General features: G+C 38.7%; 1 protein-coding gene across 2 annotated transcripts in view; it reads left to right on the top strand.

The window, feature by feature from the left end:
• The window catches only part of LOC124283086 (ribose-phosphate pyrophosphokinase 1), a 33,959-nt gene extending 16,846 nt beyond the window's left edge, over positions 1-17,113 (top strand). The window contains exons 6-8 of one of the 2 annotated variants that reach the window (XM_046719111.1): positions 5,608-5,767; positions 10,744-10,867; positions 14,634-17,113. In XM_046719111.1, coding sequence (XP_046575067.1) covers positions 5,608-5,767; positions 10,744-10,836 — 253 coding nt within the window. In that variant the 3' untranslated portion in view covers positions 10,837-10,867; positions 14,634-17,113. The remainder of the gene's footprint in view (positions 1-5,607; positions 5,768-10,743; positions 10,868-14,633) is intronic. The other variant, XM_046719110.1, reaches the window with a different exon arrangement.
• Positions 17,114-18,024: the final 911 nt, after the last annotated feature.

The following is an 18,024-nucleotide window of genomic DNA, read 5'->3' as shown; positions in this document are numbered from 1 at the left end:
GACCTGAAGTACCATCGCCAAGATCTGCAGTTCCTAGGCATTCGATTTATCACGAATCATCACAACCGTGATCGTCGTACCAGAAGACCGTTGGCTCAAGATCCAACAGACCATTCACAGTCAGCTCTACTCTCTCCGTTACCACTACGACAATGGCAGAAGCGTGTTGGGTCTCTCTCACATCAGCCCAAGACATGACAGTCTCAGGCAGATTACAGTTACCATTACAGGTCTTCATCAATGCACATCTCGACCGACCTACAACCATTCAGTCTACCAAACGTCTCAGACCTCATCTACTATGGTGGACCAGGAGGTCGAATGTTTGGCGAAGGTATTTGTTTAGAAGAGCAGGAATTCAAAACCCATCTATATGTAGAGCGCCGCTCAAGGTTGGGAGCTCATCTCGCCAACCCGGACGCATCAGGGTTATGGAATCAGTAGAAGAAAGCAAGCTCCATATAAACATGTTAGAGATGAAAGCTGTAATCAACGCCATACTTCATTGGAGCAACATTCTACAGAATGCGCACTTAATGATTCATACCGACAACTTCGACAGTGGCGTTCTATGTGAACAAACAAGGTTCAACAAGATCACTGAACCTATTGACTTTAAGCTTTCAACTGTTCGATCTAATACCACGATCTAAACCTACATGTCAGAGCATGTCACATTCCCGAGCCAAGAATGTACTAGCAGGCGCACCTCTCTCACGCCACATCAACCGTCACCGACAGAATGGATGCTCAATACAGAAATATTTGCACAGATAATCAAGCAAATAGGGCGCCGCTAGTAGATCTATTCGCAATCAACGCTTCAACAATCAGCTACGACATTCGTGTCACCAGTCCCAGACCCACAAGCATAGAGCAGCGGACGCTCTAAGCATATCCTGGGAAGGCCTCAATGCGTCGCGCGTTTCCGCCCGCCAGCAATAATACCTCAAGTGTTACAGAAAAATCAGACAAACACAGAGCCTCCAACTCACTTTGGTCGCCTTACTGGCGGCCAGAGCGTCAGTTTCCCATTCTAATTCAAGAAATCGGTCAACCAACACTAGAGCTACCCAAGCGGCCAAATCTATTAATACATCCACACCAAACAGGTGCCACGGAAGCCAGAAGTATTCCAACTTCCGCGTATGGACTGTATTAAAATGTGTTTAAACAAAGAGGGTATTCTACCAGGGCGCAAAAGCGGTCACGCGCCTTACGCTATTCTACCGTAACAATACGTAACGACAAAGTGGCACAGTTTTTGAGAAGTACGCAGTAAATAAGGGATTTACAGCAAGAGATGCTACTCATCCACAAGTGGCAGATTATTTGTGTTACTTACGGCAAAACAAACATTTAAAAGGCTTTCGACATTGTCAACATATCTTGCAGCGCTTAGTTCTGTCATTACCATGAGAAGCGGGTGTTAGATTAACAAGAACTCCAGAGTTACTGGCCTTACTACGGGCTTTCCGATTGGAGGACCAAAAGCGGAAGTTCCGCTTCCAGCTTGGGATCTGAATATAGTGTTGCAACACCTCACAAGTGAGGCTTATGAACCACTGGAATCGACAAACTTTGAGCTTCTCACACAAGCGCTTTTCCTGTTATCTCTAGCCACAGCAGCCAGGATGTGGGAAATTCACGCACTAGATTATGAGAGGATACAGTTTGATGACAATCAAAACTACAGCACACCTGGGATTAAGATGGGATTTCATCGCCAAAATCAACTACCAGGTCAACCAGACAGGTTATTTCATATCCCTGCATTATCCTCCATTCTCGGATCTCAAGATACACTGGACTTATCTCTATGCCCAGTCAGAGCTCTCAAAATCTATTTAACGAATGCGTTCCAAAACAAGGCGAAGATTTCTCAAAGCGATTATTCATTCCCTTGTCGGCAACAACTCAGACAGAAGTCTCTCGTACTCACCATATCTATATGGATAAGAACTGTCATACTTCATACTACAAGGCAGCAGGACTGGACCCTCCAACAGCATCAAATCCCCATGAAATCAGGCGCTGGCTTCCACTCTACGTACACGGTAACTGTTCTTTTGAATACAATTATGGAAGGATGCTTTTTGGAAATCTAACATGGTGTTTGCTAATCACTACCTGAGAGATAATATCACCACCGAGGGCGTCTCAGGCATTCACCATTTCGTCCCTTGGTCCTCGCACAGCAGTTGACAGTCCCTGAAACGCGTTAACACGTGAAGTCTTCTGAGATTAATATGCATAATTGTTACATGCATTATCTAGCTTATAACTCTACGGAGTTCTAGCAGTATGTATATATGTTCAATGGTATAGCTTCTCTATCAGAGTCGCTTTGATATTGTTGTTTATAATATCTCAGTATATCATAATGTAAATACCCCAGTATGGCATTATAACCTATGGCTTATAATAGAGGAATTATCCTAAGTCTATGCCTTTATGAAGTTCCCGTAGGGGTTATTACAGTTACATCTATTTAAATCACTAATTCTATAAATCCAAAGTATTCTGTTTTGCCCACCTCCGTTTCCGTAGGATTCTACAAGCAAAAGAGCATGAGTCAGGATAAGGAAAAATATGTAATTTTTTGAGTAAAATTGATATTTTATACTTATCCTGACTCATGAGGTTAGCTCCTCCCATCCTCCCACATAACACTTTGGATTTCCCTGTAAATTCAAGTGTTGGGCTCAAGCCAAAATCAGGAGAGTGAAGCATGAGGCCAGAGGGTGGCGACACCTGTTCCCGCGCCAAAAGGGCAAGGGAGGCAACTTCGTGGTGAGTACCAATTAGTGATTTTACATTGAAGGGAGCTTCAATTAAGGAGATACAAGTGTTCCACTATGTTCGCAAGAAGAAGAAGACAAGCAAAAGAGCATGAGTCAGGATAAGTATAAAATATCAATTTTACTCAAAAAATTACATTTTTATTGATGGCCAATAGGATTTTGCATGACATAGCGTATATCATAACAATTTCTCTCGTGGCAGCGAGGTGGGTGTCAATATAATACTACTTACAATATTATTGTTACTTCGACCACAACCTCACTTCCGAGGAAGAAATCGTTATGTTACAAGTTGTGTCATAGAAAATCTTTATGGTCATCAATCGTATGCATATTTTACTACAACTAGTAAGTAGTTTTGATTCTTTAACTTCCGTGAAGCGATCTGAACACAAGTAAGATATCGTTTCAGGCTTCCACAACGCCGCTAAGCAGCACTCACAAACATAACCCATTTAGCTTACGAACTGTGGGGTCCTGTGGAAATCTGTGCATGGGGACACCATCGCCCGACCCCTAGGAGCAATTGATGACAAAGCAACGATTCGCATGTCGTCGTTGATGTCGAGAAATCATCAAAATGATGAGTGCTACACATTTTCTATACAACTAACTGAAAATCGTTCCTCATATGACGTCACTGCAGTGCTCTGGCGACAGAGTTACGTAGAACCTGTCTGTGGTTTTGGCATTGGCGAGAGGGAAGCAGGCGACTTTTTGGCCACTTTTAATCGCTCGGTATTAATTAACCACAAGTTTTTAAAGAATACATTTGGTGTTCCGCATAAGACTAACCACAAATCTTTCATATGTAATGGTTAAAAGAGTAACAAAAAACAAAGTTTAGTGGTTCTTTAAGCTATTCTAGGGAGGACCCCAACATGTAAACTGCTTGAGCTGACATGGAGATGGAATGTTGTGATGAAGATGTTACAGCATACACTACCTTTACCTGCTTTTTATCTCCCTGCAACGCGTTTTGCGTGTGTGTGTGTGTGTGTGTGTGTGTGTGTCTGTCTGTCTGTCTGTCTGTGTGTGTGTGTGTGTGTGTGTGTTAAAATGGACTGTCCGTCTATCCGTGTGTGCGTCCGTGCACATTTGTCTTTTCCGGAGCATAACTTTAAAACCTTTAAATATTTCTTCATCAAACTTAGCACATAGATAGATCTGGTGCTCTACTGGTGCCTTTTGGTAGTTTTGGATTTCTCAATAAAATATTTTTTGCGTTGCCATGGTAACAAGTTGGACTTAGACTGAATTGGTGATAGTACTCTTTTCCGGAGCAGAACTCTAAAACCGTTAAATGTTTCTTCACCAAACTTGGCACATAGATAGATTTGGTGGTCTACCTGTGCTTTTTGGTAGTTTTGGATTTCTGAATACATTTCTTTGCGTTTCCATGGTAACAAGTTGGACAGAGACTGAAATTGGTGGTAGTACTCTTTTCCAGAGCAGAACTCTAAAATCGTTCAATGTTTCTTCACCATACTTGGCACATAGATAGATCTGGTGGTCTACTGGTGCCTTTTGGTAGTTTTGGATTTCTAAATAAAATATTTTTTGCGTTTCCATGGCAACAAGTTTCACTTTGACTGAAATTGGTGGTAGTGCTCTTTTCTGGAACAGAGCTTAAAAACTGTTGACTGTTTCATCACCAAATTTCATGCATAGGTAGGTCTAGTAGTGAACTGGTGCCTTTTAGTAGTTTTGGATTTCTGAATAAAATAGGTTTTTTTGTGTGTTTCCATGGCAACAATTTTGGATTCAACTGAATTTGGTGGTAGTGCTCCTTTCTGGAGCAGAACTTTGAAACCTTTCAGTACTCTCCTTCCACTTTGCTATATACACGCCAATACATTTGACATAATCATAACTCATAGACATATTCATGAAGAAAATTTTGCCGTTGCGGGGGATATTGATGACTTTGTCTTCTTGTTATCCCACCGGCATGTTATGCGGTGGGATATAGTCATCGCCTCGTCCGTCTGTCCGTCCGTCCGTCCGTCCGTCCGTAATCATTTTGTTTCCGGAGTATAACTCAAAGACCGTTCGATATTTTTTAACCAAAATTGGTAGATATGTCAAACATAACCTAAGGTGGTGCCTTTTGCTATTTACAGATTATTGTCATTTTTAATTTTCTCGGTTTCCATGGAAATGATTCAGACTTAGTCTCAAAAAGGAAGGGATGGGTTTCATTTCCGGAGCACAACTGGAAAACTTCTTAATATCTTTCAGCAAAACTTGGCAGATATCCGAGGCAGATGCCAAAGTGGTGCCTTTTGCTATTTGCAGATTTTTGTCATTTATTTTTTTCATGATTTCCATAGAAACGATTTGCACTTAGTGTAAAATCAAGCTGGACTTTAAGTAACTGTCAGATGATTTGTTCTTTCAAAGATGTGGAGGCCGGGGGATATGTCATCTTCTGACTCTTGTGGTATATGGTTGTAATTTGCACCAGTTTTAATCAGTACAATATGCCTTCTGAAAGACTGAGATGATGATGATGATGATGATGATGATGATGATGATGGTCTCCCCATTTTTCATAGTGAAGCAAGTCCAGTCAGAACAACTCAAACCATTCTACCCTGTGGGTTCTCTTTCAGTGAGGATATTGTCAAGGTTAATGCAGGGGCTTGTGGGGTAGGCTTGTGGTGAAAGCATGTCTTCATCACCCTGAAGACCCAGGATTGATTCCCAACATTTGTCCAATGTGTGAGTCCCATTCAATTACTGCGTGCCCCACTGTGTTATTGCGGGGACATTGGTTATGACAAGCCCTGCCTTCTTTCAGACTGTTGGAAGCTGGCGCAGTGAAAGTATTTGCCATCTGTACACACGGTATATTCTCTGGCCCTGCCATCTCCCGCATCAACAACTCCATGTTCGAAGCAGTTGTTGTCACCAACTCCGTCCCACAGGAGGAGAGGATGAAGATGGCCCAGAAAATCAAGGTATGTTACCATGGAGATAAGGTAGAGGAAACTGAAATGTGAAAGAGAGAGAAAATCTACGAGTTACCATGGAGATCAAATTGGTGGTGTGGAAAGATTGTGAAGTTAAGCTTTTTAATAGTGTATGGACATGAACTGTAATGGGTAAAAATTAAATAACTGCAACAGTTGACTGGCTACAACCCACGTAACAGTGTTTAATGTTGCGTATTTTTCACATGACCGATATGTAGGGGATTTTTAAAGACGTCAGGACACGGCTTTACTGCCTGAATTCAGGAAACTCTTGCAGTCTGGATAACAATTTCTGATAAGAGGAGTGTTTATTCAAATTGCAGTTAGGGCTAAAAAGCTTTGTATGTTGCTGAGAAAAAATAGAAAATGAACTGTTTTTTTTTGTTTTCATAATGATCTTTTTTGGGGGGTTGTAATATATATTTTACAGACAATATAATTGGGAGTTAGATAGCTGAAACATCAGTACTAAATAACTTGTAATTGTCTCATACCTGAAGTTGTAATGAATGTTTCAATACTAAAGGAGTGCTGTATAAACATTGAGTGTTGTAACAAGAATTTGAGAAAGAGTTAGCTGTGGTATTGAAATAAGTGTTACACAAAACTCATGGAACTACAGTCGAGCACGGCCACCGTTGTGTCGAACTCTGATAACTCGATATCTCGGTCATCTCCATATAACATCTCGGTCCCGGCAAAATCCTTCATAATTTATCATTATTAAAACTCTTAACTCGATACATATGTCTCGATATTTCGGATATCTCGATATGATTTCATGGTCCTAACAAGCAAAAGTACCCTTTTGACTCGATATTTGTAAAGAAACTCGATATTCACCTACCTTTCATGGGCAAGTATCCCTCTGAACTGAGGTTGTTTCCACACGTTTACACACGGTGCGGCATAAATCAAAGGGATTCAGTAGTGTAAACTAATTAGGGCTAGTTGAGTTGAAGGTGTCACTTGTTTGTTATTTAATTAGGATTAATTAAGAAAGAATTCATTAGAAAGTGCTCACTGTTACTACTAAACACTACTGATAACGGATTATAGTTTCGAATCAAAACATACCGATAAGCGTTTTGTTTTCTTTCATAGTGATGTGTGATGATATGCCCTGGTCGGATGTCTCAAATTTCGGATAACTCGATATTTTTTCTGCGGTGCTCGACTGTATATTTTCTGAATGACTAAGATCGTACAGTGACTTTCCACTAAGTATAGAAAAAGAGGCTTTATTTCCTGGCATCTTAGCAACATTTCCATCTGGAGTTGCAAATATTTGACACTATAAGCTTGTACCATCACAGCCAAAAAGAAATAATCTTTGTGATTCAACAATTAAGCCTTAGTAGGCAGAAAAAAGCATGGAGCATATGCTTCCATCAGTGATTGAATAATTCAGGATCCCATGAAATACTGATATTTGCTGTACAATGAAATATAGGTAGTTGCAAAATAATATTCATAAGGAGTCTGTATTCAAGGAATGACTAACAGGACATGTATGGCAAGACTTGTGCATTGAAGATTGTAGCCTGCCCACAAGGTCTTATACACATTTCACACACACATATTGTACAGAACTAGGCCTCAACTTCACAAGCTTCTTGCTTCACTGTGTGTCTACTTGTTACGAGTTGACAGATGAAATTGTTGGAAATGATTCCTGACCACTGGCAAAGATGTTGGTTCAGCCAGCCTGTATCTGGATCACTGGCAGTAGTGCGGTTTCTTGCAAATTCTAACAGACCCTTAACCCAGACAAAATTCTAGACTTGCTTCATTTAGAGCTGTTGCAATGCACTGAGACCTGGGTGGAAGGGGGAAATAACGTGCTTCAGGGATTGTGGGATAGACTGCTTAAAAGTATATTTAGTAATCTTGATATCTGATGCTCCCTATGGGCCAGAAAGGATCTTTATCTAAACTTTGAAGCATTCTTAATTGACCTCCTGTGATGTTGAGGATTCTAACGGCATTGAGTTTCTATTAGTAAAAGTTGCTTTGTCTCCCAGACAGCTATTACTGGAACTGCAGAAGTCAAGAGTTTAAAGTTGCTTAGAGTTCTGGGTAACTACAGAGTATCAGTAGTAGTACTCTGTCGGTAACCCTGACTGACTGTAGCTGTTGACCTCTTGTGGGATTTCAGGCTAGGTCCACTGTACCCCATGCTTGGTGTTAGTGGTCACTGCCAAATGGCACATTTCGTTGTACACTGTTGGACCCTTGTTTTTGTGATGGAGCACCTGTTTGTCTGGTTGGTTATATATATCTTGCTCGTAGCTTGAATAATGCTGACTGAGGGGTGAAGTACCATTGACCCACTAGCCTTTCATGATAGTGTGGGTGAGTGCTTTCACTAGGGTGATGATTAGGTTTGCCTGCTTGTAATCTGGTGTATGTTGGCAGGATGTTGTGATGTAGTCTTTTCATTCTTGGAATGCCTGTCACATCTACATGTCCACTGTCCTTTGCAAACCTTTATCAGTCTCTGCCTCCAGCCCCACCCTAAAGAGTCTCCACCCTCCAGCCCCACCCCTCATCTATGTTGACCCTCCAGTCCCACCCCTCATCTGTGTCAACCCTCCAGCCCGACCCCTCAACAGTCTCCTCCCTCCAGCCCCACCCCTCATCTGTATCAACCCTCCAGCCCCACCCCTCAACAGTCTCCACCCTCCATCCTCGAACCCCTTCATACAATCTCCCCTCTCCCATCCTATGTCCTCCAGTTCCCCAACCACCCCTCATCTCCAGCATTCCTGCATCTCCCACCATCCAGTGTCTCCTCAACTCTCTCAATGTACACAGTAGCCATGTACAGTGTCCTTATAGTGTTTGTGTGTCTTGTATGTGTCAAATGCAGTAATCAGTCCTATTGTGCTTCTAGACCAATGTGTTTTAGAAAGAGTTTTTATTATAATTTATGAAATCGTAATGTTACGACAGTTACTGGTAGGAATGAAATAAAATATTTTCTTCAGTACAATTCTTAAAAAATATCTCTTTTTGTGCGCTTGGTTTATTCATTTTACTTTTTTCTCTCCTTTGTTTTGTATTTAAGCTTTGATTCTTGGATGTCTTGTACTGTACCTATTTACAACAATCCAGTTTATCACCAGACAAATATACTTGAAGTACAATGCTAGGCCTTCCAACATTTTGAGAATCTCACATTATACAAAAACAGTGTTGGTTCAAATCCTGCAAAAAAGGACAAACACTTTGTGCTTGACCAAGAAAGTGTAGTATTTCTTCAAAATACTATTCTCATGCAACTTATAATGTTTGAGACATGAAAGCTTCCTTTTGCTATGCTTTTGCACATTTTATGTATGGAATGGGTTCTTTAATAAGGTTGATAGAGTAACTACATTTCACAAATAATTGTACTTTTTTAGAATGTCTTTTAGAATATTTTTAAACTTTTAATAGCCTTCTGATACTCAATGGATAAGACATGGCCTTGACAATCCATGTCATGCAGATGTCTAAACAATCAGGTCAAAGGTCTCCTTGATGACTGATATCCTTCATAGCTACCATGTCATCACATTTTGTAAAACAACATGATTGTGTTAAAAAAAATAGGTGAATGAGGTGGTTGTACAGATGGGGAACTCAAACGTAGCATGGTAATAAATGTGTTTGTATAACACACAGTTATTGCCTGTAATGATTAAACTAAACTTTATTTTAAAAATAATTTCTTGCAAAGAAAAACATTGTGCTTAATTATTATTCACCCAAAATTGATACATTTTAACTTGTACATGATGGTTGTGAAAAAGATTGCTCTTATAAGTTCACCATTTGGAAATACATTTTGTTTTGAAGTTGGCACTGAAAACATCTACCTCTTAGCAGAAATCACCACAAACACCACCCCATAGTTTTACAAACTAAAATTCTTGTAAATGATTGATTTTAGCATATTACAATTTTTGTAGGAAAGATTATTCATTGAAGTCACAGTAGAGATGCTACTTAACCCAATTTAAGCATAATTACCCAAATTATAAGCCTTACCACAAATTATTTCTACAAGACAATGTCACAGAGAGCAAATTGTTACTATGGTGACAAGAACCATTCTATAGCAGTACTACACTGGTCAATCAAAGCACATAGTGTTAAACTATCCTTTACTCTCTGATACAAGGTCTCTGATTGGTTGTAGTGTTGTCATGTCACTGGGAACGAATATAGCATTACTCTGACATGTTGTGGGAACCTAGAACAAAAACTGTCTTTCTGATGTCACATGATGAATGTTGTAATGTGTGGAGCTTTCAACACGTTCTGGGATTTATGTCTGAGACGAACAAAGATGTCAAAGCAAAAACCAGCATTGTGAAACTGTTAGGCCTTGTTCTCATTATATTACACTTTATACTCAACTGATAACTTTCCTTCAGTTATGGAGGACATCTTCTAACTACTTGCTGCAAAATGCAAAAATCAATTGTGTTTTGATTTCTAAGCTCTGTCTACAAACATAATATGTTTGTATGATAGTTATTGCACTAATAAGAAAGGACATGTATGATAAACAACGGTTCTTCCCTCATCACCTGTTTTCAATATGGAATGTGTAGTTTTGCCAATTCTTGATTACATATTTCAAATCCATTTAAACATAGAAGTTTATGATTTGCTGGACACTTATGTCAGATTGAGCAAAAATTCTATTTTCTTGAACACTTATTCCATATCAATTTCAATATACTGTATTTTAAACTCCTATTTCATGTCAATATGCCATTTTCTCAAATATTTATTTTAAATCTATTATAACATGCTGTTTGCTTGATAATTCCAAATCGATTTAAACAAACCACTTTAGCGTTAAAATATCGTTGGTTTCATGGTGACTTGTTTTATGTGTGTTGGGATTTGTGTTGGCCATGTGTATGTTGTAGAGCCTTCACCTCCCTCTTTCTCTTCTGCTTCAGCTGATTGACATTTCTTCCATTCTCGCTGAGGCTGTGCGAAGGACTCATAACGGAGAATCTGTCTCTTTCCTCTTTTCCCACGTCCCCTTGTAACCACGGAAACTTCCCATTTTAGTTTTGTCATGTGGGTGGTATTCAAACTTCGATATTCTTGTAATCCTTTCTATTACCACCCAGCCGAATTTGCAACCTTCTGTATGCCATTTTCTTGATCCCTTATTTTATTCTCATGGTCCCAACTTTTGCATATAATCTATAATAAGTTCATTATGTACTGCCTTTTTGTGTGATCATAATTCTCCTATATTGTGTGCATGGTGCGTTATCTTACAAAATCCTACATATTAACTTGAATTGAATGTGTATTCCAAACTCATCTGACAAAGATATCAGTCGTATGTATCAAACAAGCCTGAAATAATTTAAATAAGTGACTAACTGATTGGTATGCTTATGTGAGATGTATATTTTAACACAGACCTGTTTAAAAACAATATTGTGTATATTTTTGTAAAGGTATAATGCAAGTAAAGAAGGTTAAGAATATCTACTGCCTGTTAACTGTCATATACAGACTAGTTCATTGACTGGTTCATGAATGACTGCATTAATTATTAATTTCAAAGCTAGTGTTTATTTCTGTGTATGCACATTATATTCAAACTGTTGTGCTACATTAACATAACTCTCTCCACTTACTGACACTCTCGTGTGGCGCCTTCCCCCTCTCATCTTCTCAGCTAATGTCAACAGTTTGACATGATAATTCTTAGTATTACATGTTCATAATTAACTACAGAATGTTTATATTGTTCCTAAGTACCAAATAATCAGGATACAGATTGACCTGAATTTGAATGAATGCCACATTTGTCATTTTATTGTATTTTCTCCATTTTCATTCCTGCTACGTTATTTTAGATTTTGCCACTTTTACTTTTAACCACTCAAATGCAAGTAATAAAATCAAGGTATAAAAGTAAGTTGATGTTTTTTACAAATATATTTGCACAAATATGGAAGAACATAAAACACTAATTTAATTAAGTTTTTGCAAGGGAAATGTACAATGTTTCAAGGGATATATCTTGTGGCACCTAATCTCAAACCACATATATCTCACAAAACAGCACCAAACTAGACACGATTTAATCTCTATATCACCTTTTCATGTTATATCTGGGTTTTCAGTTGTTTCCATGGAGAACCTGACAATATTGCTTTTATGCAACTCTTAAAAGTTTCAAACATCAGTGACTATTCCAGCAGTTATTTGATCATCTTGTACCCCAAACATTGTAACAGCTTCTTAAATTCTACCTTGATTTCTCATAACTTTTCTAATTTATCTCAACAATTCTGATTTACCTGTCAGAGGTTCTAAGTCACAATGTTATGTGGAAAGACTACAGAATACTGGATACCTTCCACCATCTTTGAAAACTTTATATCTGCGCAAAAATGTGAGCAACCCAACTCGAGTATTTAGTACTTCGCTATCTTTATGTACTTAACTTTTTAGGTCTTGGATTTCCGTTACTATCTTCTTTAGGGTTAGTTTAACGAATCGGGTTAAGGTTAGGGTTAGGTTGCTTTTCCATGCTCATTCGCTCCAACTCCCAGAATTCGGTAGCTCTGTTTTTCAAAGACACATATATTTTTTTAATTTAGGATAACTTACCTTTCATTTTCCAAATCGTGGCTGGTAGGTATCCGGTATTCTGTAGGTGTACCTATTATGTCATTGGATAGTACCAACCTATACCATGGCGGCATCATGGAAGAATGTAGTTGAACAGTGAGGTGAAAAACTTGATAACATTTGGGGATTTTGACAGGGGATATCTAACCCAAACACTCAACAGTCACCAAATACAGTAAGCATAATCCAGACTACATGGTTGATTCATGTAATGCATTTTTTAGTGGGTTTATTTTTTCAAATTATTCAAATTTTCAGTTGTTTCACTCTTGAGCACTTGACAATTAAGGCGGAGGGGCTCACAACATTGCAACATTGGGCACTAATATCTCAAATGTTACATTACTTCACTGGTATTGTCTTGGATTCTATACAGTAACATGTCATCACGACAGTATATTTTATTAGTAATAGTAATAGTCCGCTTATTTGGTGCTCATGTCCAGGCACATTGCCTGCTTACGGTGCTGTGTACATTTGTATTACTGAAGTCATCAGACCACAGTGGAAAATGTTATATGCCACCTTTTTGATTACCTATATCATATTTCCATGTAAGAATAAATATTTACTTTCTGCTCTGCTATGGAATTGTAATTGAAATAATGATCACAGTGGTAGTCCACAAGAAAATGTCTCTCCTCAGAGTTACCATCTTTTGGTAAAAGTAGTTGTGCATAAGTAAGTAACATTAGTCCTTCCTGTATTTGACAAGTCTTAGGCCAGCAGACTCAATTGAACCCTGATATTACAAAATGAAATAGCAAAATTTGATGTAGCATTTTCTATATTGGGGTGGTTAAAGCATTTGCTAGACACGGGTTTGAAGCCCATTCCTGGTGTTCCCTGCCGTGATATTGCTGAAATATTGCTAAAAGCAGCGTAAAACTCAACTCAATATTTCACTCTATATTTAAATATGAAAGCTGTGTGAACTTCTAGTTATGAAGTGTGTTTGTATTCATTCCAGTGGGTAGCTCTGCTGGCTATCTGATATGCATCTAAGAACTTGTGTACATTCATTCACTTCATTGAGGATTTGAGAGTTCTCCAGTTATTGTGGACATTTGGCACAACTATGTGGTCTAATGGTACCATACTGTTTGTTATATTAGTAATGAACATTTTCTGCCATCTTAGTGCTTGCCACGGTATTTAAACAGGCAGACCTAAAAGAAGCATCCATCCTTTTTCACCTGAACCTTACCTGAAAAGGCACAAAAAATGCATTTCATGCACTGAGTCAATAATCACACTTATTAATGAACCACTCACTGCCAATTAACAAAGATTTTCTCAAGACCAGGATTACAATAACACTCGAATTGTAAACTTTCATATAAAATATTATTCTGTTGACAAGATTATAACTATACCTTAACAATCTACTTACTAAAGTCATATTTACAAAATGTTAACAGTTTTAACGAACATGCTCAATAACACTATTACCTTGTTTCATGCCATATCGTTTACTTTGTTTACCCAGAATATGCAATTGTTGGCAATACTTGGCTTGGACATTAACAGTTTGGCACTGTGGGCTGGGTTACTGTCCTGGCCTATTCCCTTTCAGCTGTTTGATCTTGCTGTTTGATCCTGTGCTCTAGAAGACTGGGTTATGACTGCCATTGCCTTGCAGATTGTTCCAGCACTCAAGTAGTCTCAGCATGGCTTTCTATCTCCCACCTTACATTGTAGCTTTACTTCTTCAATATTTTGACCATGATATGTAACATTTTGTCTCTAAGACACTGCATTTTACATATATATATCATATAGTTTTACCAAGGTTAAATATTGCAGATTAGACATGTGTTTTATTGAAAATATCATGTTTTTGCTTGTTCACATTTCTACAAGATTTTCAGCAAAAGCACATGGCGAGGGTTTATTCTTCCACACTTATTAGAAATAATTTTTTTGTTATTTTCTTTCCTCCACACATTACAAGCCTTGCTATATGCCATGCGAATAATAATCGTGAATGTAAAGCTTTTCAAAATAATTGCTGAGAGTTTGCAAATGGGTCAAGGTCATCCAAGGTCAAGTTCATGTTCCAGTTCATGTTAGCTTGTGCTACATGGTTTTAGAAGGGCTAGCAGGCTAAGATGGCTTTGTGTAATTGGGCTAGAACCTGAGATTGTTCCACTGTGCCACCCTGACATTTTGTTTATTTTCTTTGCAGTGTATTGATATATCCATGATATTAGCGGAGGCCATTAGAAGAACACACAATGGGGAATCCGTGTCCTATCTCTTCAGCAACGTTCCCATGTAAGAAGAAATTAATTGTCACAGTGGTCCTATGAATCTGCCTAAAAGTCGACACTTTGACATTTGAATTTTGAGGAACCAAACAGCCCAAGAATGGTCTGCACCTTGATCCACTTGTACGAAGCCTGATGTGGACATGTTTTGTTGTTAAAAATCGAATGAATATCAGCCTGAAATGAACGAAAAGGGCAAAAAGTGCAAAAGGTTTTTGGTTCAGACTGTTTTATATCATATACTAAGTGTCCCCAAATTGTTAAAATCAATTCATTTGCCATAGGCAGACCCTGTCTTAGGTGGTGGTCATCCCAAACGTGGTTCCATGTCCTGGTGTTATAACATGGAGCCATTATTACATGTGTCCTGGCACTGTTGAGAGTTACATCCCTTTCCATGCATATTCTGCTCATTGTGGGTTCACATTCAAGAGTGTAACATGACCTGGGGTATTTCTGAAGTTCTGAGCTTCTACTGTCTCCTTTGTTGCAATCTTAGCAATAAACTGTCACTGTAAAGCATGATTCAGATCAGCTCTAAATCCTACTCAGTCAATTTCTTATTCCCAAACGTACGGTTTTGATCATCGACCTTAGTCTGTTTGAGTCTGATTGACCATGGGGAGCAAGGAAGAAAAGAAATCTAACTTCACTCATGTTGAAAAGTTTACTATATACATTGAATCACATAGTATTTCTTACAATGAATATTATTGGTGTTGACTTAGTTTTGGTATAGAGTACATTAAGTAGGTGTGAACACAAATGGCCTCCACCTTTGACATAAGGCAGACTTAAAGTACTTGCGTTTCCGGTACCCAAAGAAATATATTTGTTTAAATCTCACATTTCCATATAACTCATCATCCACATTGACATGCAGATTTGAGATACTTTGCAACGACTTCACTTCTGTAAACATAAAAAAATAAACACACAGACAGTGTATGTTAAGGCCATGTTGCTGTGACAACTTGATACACAAGTATTGTTTTGGCCAATGGTTTGTTTTCCTCTCGGTGGACGAGACATGATTTATGTATGCTACAGCAGCTTATTGCAATGCAATTGTACCAGTGTTCGCAGCACAACAAAATATATCACCAGTGCATCGTGTTTGTGTGTTGCATGTTGTTTGTTGGGAATGGGTAAACATACATCAGTCTGCTAGATGTATATATATTGTGACACACCAGAACAGAATACTGTGAAATCTGGTTCACTCAATCTCAGTTGAATGTGTGCTGTGTTCGTGATTAAGTATGCACGAGGTGGACTCCTGTTTGTTTGTCAACATCAACAGTGATCCCACAGATCAGGAAAGATAATTTTTGTCTGGAGATTCTGGGTTAGAATTAATCACCAGCAACCTATATTGATCACAAGAAGAGACGGAATGGTTTAGGTGTCAGGTCACCCTGACCTGAGTGATTGCCTATCATCACAAGCCAGCAGCTGGGATCATTGCTCACACTGTCAATAACTTGATTGTCTTCTTCATACTGTGTTACCTACAGGCTGCCTGGTGCTGGAATATTGCTGAGTGGCATTAAACAACAATGAAAGCTCATATTTGTCATAAGCTGACAGTGAGTGGGGCTGGTTGGTCAGGGCTTTGACGTCATTGTGTGATGCCATCGTACCTGATAGTGTTGATGTCGTCAACCATTGAATACCGCTGCCCAGAATTGATTCCTTACATTCCCCCTTCAAGTATCTGGAATTTTTGTAACTGCGGAATACACAGCAAATAACAATAGAAAAGTCAGTTAATATGGATGATCACAATCGTTTTGAAGATATTACGATTGAGTTACCAGGCTTCACTGTATTTTGTTTTTGCTAGATTTTCACTCAGTTATAAGCTGTAAGGACTTACTCCTCCAAATGTACGTACTGTTGCTTGAGACACAGAGAAACAACCAGGAATTTTGTGCCTCATCTTCACTAAAATATAATTACCCCTAAACATTCAATTATCCCTTATTCTTTGTACAGTATATAGTGCTATTTTACACATGGATAAGAATAGAAGCAATCGAGATGTCTGTAGTCAATAGAAGGCTTGACCTTTGCATGGACGTGTGGCTGGTGTTGGCAACTTGGGTGGCACCGATGGAGGGAATTAAGTGCATTGATTGATAGATGTATTCACCTTTCAGATAACACCTCAAATGAAAATTATGAAATATTAATTCTGTGTGTAACATGATCTTGAATTCGTGCTGTATAACATTGACTAATTCTTGATGTCACCTACTGTAGAGTGGCTGGAACATTATTAAACATGGCATTGCTGTGCAGATCTAACCAGCCATTGGAGTAGCCAGTTCTGGGCTTACAGTGTTTAAAACAGAGTTTTGTGCCATAGCCTCAATGTGAATGATTAAAAGGAAGGTCCTGCATTCAAATATTGAATCAAAGGGGCGGTGGGGTAGCCTAATGGTTAAAGCGTTGGCTCGTCACGCTGAAGACCCGGGTTCGAATCCCCACATGGGTACAATGTGTGAAGCTCATTTCTGGTGTCCCCCGCTGTGATGTTGCTGAAATATTGCTTAAAGCGGCGTAAAACCAAAACTCACTCACTCACTCACTATTGAATCAAACCGGAGGAAATTCCTCAGGTACTAACACAGTTAATGGATAAAACCTGTCTGTAAAAACTGACACATATTTTGTCTGATGGGTGTTTGTGCTTAAAAATATTTGCTCATCATACCGAAGACTTTGGTTTTATTCGCCACTAGGTTACTAAATGAGAAGCCCATTTCTGGTGTCCCCTGCAGTTAGAGTTGTGAAATATTGCCAAAAGCAGCCCAAACCCCACTCCCTCACTAATGTTGTATATTTAGGAGGATGCCACACAGTATACGTTGATGGATGTAACATGAGTGACGTACCAGCCTGTACAGGAAGTCCCCACTAGTTTGTGTGTTTAGTCTGTTGTGTTCTTGCCATGTGCGTGTGATGTGTCGCCTGTTACACTTTGTAGTTTCAGATCATAAGACATCAGAAATATGTGTTCCTGTTTTCCAACCAAGCCTAACTTTTCTCATTTTTCTTGTGTTTTACCCAAGCTTGTATTACCATTTTGTCCATAATTAATGGTATAAATCAAAAGAAAGAAAAACACGTGACCTACTTACACTGGATTTAATATTTTGTGAATATTTGTTAGAAGTGTGAGTGTAAACGTTTCACCCCATACCATTGTCATGTTGAAGTATGATACCGTGTCTCACTCATGTATTACGATCTTATGGGTACATACTTTTCTGGTACATTGAATTTTGATTATCTCCTTACCAA

The sequence above is a fragment of the Haliotis rubra genome, unplaced genomic scaffold (assembly GCF_003918875.1).
Source record: "Haliotis rubra isolate DU_JTF1 unplaced genomic scaffold, ASM391887v1 Scf31, whole genome shotgun sequence".
NCBI lineage: Eukaryota > Metazoa > Mollusca > Gastropoda > Lepetellida > Haliotidae > Haliotis > Haliotis rubra.
The sequence above is the reverse complement of the archived record's forward strand: the minus strand, read 5'-3'. Positions and strand labels throughout refer to the sequence as shown.